The sequence below is a fragment of the Bacillus rossius genome, chromosome 3, assembly GCF_032445375.1.
Source record: "Bacillus rossius redtenbacheri isolate Brsri chromosome 3, Brsri_v3, whole genome shotgun sequence".
In the NCBI taxonomy this organism is placed as follows: domain Eukaryota; kingdom Metazoa; phylum Arthropoda; class Insecta; order Phasmatodea; family Bacillidae; genus Bacillus; species Bacillus rossius.
The window spans coordinates 102,471,839-102,475,294 of NC_086332.1; the positions used below are offsets into that span (position 1 = coordinate 102,471,839).

General features: G+C 42.4%; 1 protein-coding gene across 1 annotated transcript; it reads left to right on the forward strand.

Annotated features, from left to right (window-relative positions):
• Window positions 1-2,506, forward strand: LOC134531082 (uncharacterized). Its single transcript, XM_063366619.1, has 2 exons — window positions 1-438; window positions 1,526-2,506. The coding sequence occupies exons 1-2, from the start codon at window positions 264-266 to the stop codon at window positions 2,296-2,298; spliced, it is 948 nt and encodes a 315-aa protein (XP_063222689.1). The 5' UTR covers window positions 1-263; the 3' UTR covers window positions 2,299-2,506.
• The last annotated feature ends 950 nt before the right edge of the window (window positions 2,507-3,456 follow it).

Consider the following 3,456-nt stretch of genomic DNA (forward strand, 5'->3'; position numbering starts at 1 on the left):
CACACGAGCGACCGAGTCGCGCGACTGAGACGCGCGACTCGGTCGCCGGGAAATCGCTTGCCATAAGATAGCATGGGCGTGGGTGAGAACCTGGCACACGGGCGACTGAGCGCGTCTCCATCGCGCGTCTGTCGCCAGCAGACGCGAATCCCCGCGACAGATCGCGGCGACCAGTCGTGCGGGAGCCTTGCACACGGGCGACTTTTAGCCGCGCGTCCGAGCGACTGTCGGTCAGTATCTGGTTGTATGTGCTGGCGAGGAAGATGGCGTTCGATTGTGACCGTTTTATAATCGAAATAGAATCAAGGCCAGCTATTTGGGATTCCAGATGTGATGAGTATGCTAACAAATGCAAAAAGGGAAAGGCATGGGAAGAGGTGTGCGATATGTTCGTTGAGAACTTCAAAGCCATGGATAGCGTCCATAAAAATAAAGCAGGTAAGTGTAATTTATAAATATAAGTGGTTAGTGGTGATCTGAATATTTCGTGCAGCCCTGCATTCACTTTATTTGTTTCAAATGTATTATAAACATATAAAAGTTAAATTTCACTAGTATTGTTCACTCTTCAAAGCAAAAAATATTGCCATGGCACTGACCCTTGTTCACTAGAAAAGTAATCGGAAAACTTTTCTCGGATTGTTAAAGCTGATCGTGTATTTCCTGGTCGTGTAAGCGGCTCCCCTTCATCTAGTCCCACGACGTTCAGAGTGCTGTCAAATTCAACACCATCCCTTTCTCTAACAAAATTGTGTAAAATACAACATGCTTTCACTATAGTTTCTGCGTTTTCAATTTTCACGTCCAATGGCCTGTGAAAGATACGCCACTTATTTGTAAGTATGCCGAAAGTGCATTCGATGTAACGTCTGGCTCGTGACAGCCTGTAGTTAAATATTTTCTTTTTTTGAGTAAGATTTTTCCCACCATAAGGCCTCTGCATGTGAGTTGAAAGAGCAAATGCTTCGTCACCTACGAAGGTAAAGGGAAGTGGCTCTCCATTTTCAACTATTGGCCTATCACTTGGGATGTTCAACGTATTATCCTTCATCTTCTGAAACAGCTCACTGTTTTTATATATTGCTGAGTCTGATGATTTTCCATAAGAACCAACATCAACAAATAAAAACCTATAATTAGAGTCGCATAATGCTAACAACACCATGGAAAAATATTTCTTGTAGGAAAAATAGGTTGACCCACTTTTAGCAGGTTGAATAAGCCTTACATGCTTGCCATCTATTGCTCCTAAACAGTTTGGGAAATTTGCACGTGTTCCAAAACCGTCAGCAATCTTCAGCCAGTCCTCTTGCATTAACTGCGGGAAACATGCTTCATGTAAAAGCCGCCATATTGTTTCACACACTTCAATAACAATCTTGCGACATGTGGAAATTCCACAACGGAATGTGTAATGCAATTCTGTGAACGAACATCCTGTAGCAAGGTACCTGCAAAAAAAAAAAAAAAAAAACACACACACTAAAAATATGCACCTTACATTATTGTTTTTTTTTTTTTTCAGCTGCAGATCTGCAACGGAAATGGAAGAATCTACGTGACTGTTTCAGAAGAGAACTGGCTAAACAGAGGAATTGTAAATCAGGTTCTGCAGCAGATGGCAGGAAACAATATATATATTTCCAGCAGTTAACTTTCCTATTGCCAGTATGCGACACCAAACCTACAACAGAAGAATCTCCAGACTTGCACACGCAAGCCACACCCGCAGCAGCTACATCTACGGCACCTACTTCTCTTAAAAGAAAAAAACCGTCACCAGAAACAGAAGAACTTGAGCTACTTCAGTCGCTTAGAAGAAATATGGAAAAACGACATGCAGGTAGAGAAGAAGAAGACAGTGACAGGCATTTCTTGTTGAGTCTTTTGCCGTACTTCAAACGTCTGCCAGACGATATGAAACTTGAAGTTCAAAGCGACTTTTTAAACACCTTAAGAAGGTACAATCAGGTGTCAATTTCTGGTCATCGATGTCCTTCTCAGACTTCTGTCTACCCTCATTCTTCTCCATCAGTGATCACAGGCCCATCATTTGTTTCGCTTCCATACCCTAGTAGTAATACAAGTACCTCTGGAGTACGCAACCAACAATTTACACCCACCATCAGTCAGTCTTACAACTACGGGTCTCATTCAACTTCAGAAACATCGCAGTTAATGAGTCAACCCCAGCAGCCGCTGCAATGCCACGCCTTATCACCAATGTCACCAGCAGCTTCCTCATCAGTATCTCTCCAGTCTGATACGTCAAGTATTTGTGAAGACTATTTTAACTGATACCTAATAAATTATAAGACATGTGACCTTCATGGAAAGAGCAGTTTCAGTGAATAACAAATAAATATGTTATCTAACAATTTTCTTCTAAATTTATGAAAGAATTTATTTTCGTGTGCAAAACGATAAACATTTATGTGTTGGATCTTTGAGACAATATCGTGTCACGTAATAATAAATGTTACTTATTTGGGGTATGTTCAGAAAATGTTTTTTTTTAATAATATGATAATAAATGCTTCAACTATACCCTTAAAATACATGTAACTGTCTAATTAAATTATAATTTCAGCCGTAGCCAAACACATTTCACTCCTGTGTTCCTTGTACAACTATGAAATGAACTATTTGTCTGCTTATACAAGTGTACCCACCTTAATGTAATTGCAAGTCTCTCTTCAGCAGGGATACTTCTTCTCATACTTGTGTCAACTTTTTCAATGTGAATTTTCAGTACATCCAGAAGATCCGAGAAAGTACTCCGAGACATTCTGAAATAGTTAAAATATTTCGAATTGTCTTCTTTTAGCTCACTCATAATCGTATAAAACTGGCCCCTTGCTAAGCGGTCTGCAGTTATTGGGTGCATCCATAGTACACGTTGCCTGCGACGACGCCGGCGCCGACGGCAACGACGCCTTAGGACAATGCCAAGAACTGTTTCTTCGTCGGTGTCCATATTCACAGTGAAGAGTGTGTCGCGTGAACCTGGCACACGAGCGTCTCGGTCGCGCGGCTGAGTCGCTCTACTCGGTCGCTTGGACGCTCGACTGCAGTCGCGCGTCTCAGTCGCGCGACCGAGACGCTCGTGTGCCAGGGCCCTAAGACAGACAGCATGTATTGTTCTTGGTGAAGGGGGGGGGGGGTGGTTTACCGACGGGACCACATGGTCATCCAGTGTTGCCAGCTCTGTCTCATTCATTAAAGATAGCAGGCGCGTGCCTAGCTAGGGCTTTCAACTGTTAACAGAGCCATTAGGCTCATTGTCACCCAGCAGAGTATCAGCCCTGGAAGCCCGGGACGGTCGGAATCCATTTTGCATCCAATAGAGCAGTATTCTTATTTTATTATTGTTTATTACATCAATTGATACAGTAAGGCACTAATGACCTAACATATGTGAAGCAATAATTCTGGAACCAATTCTTAATTAAACTG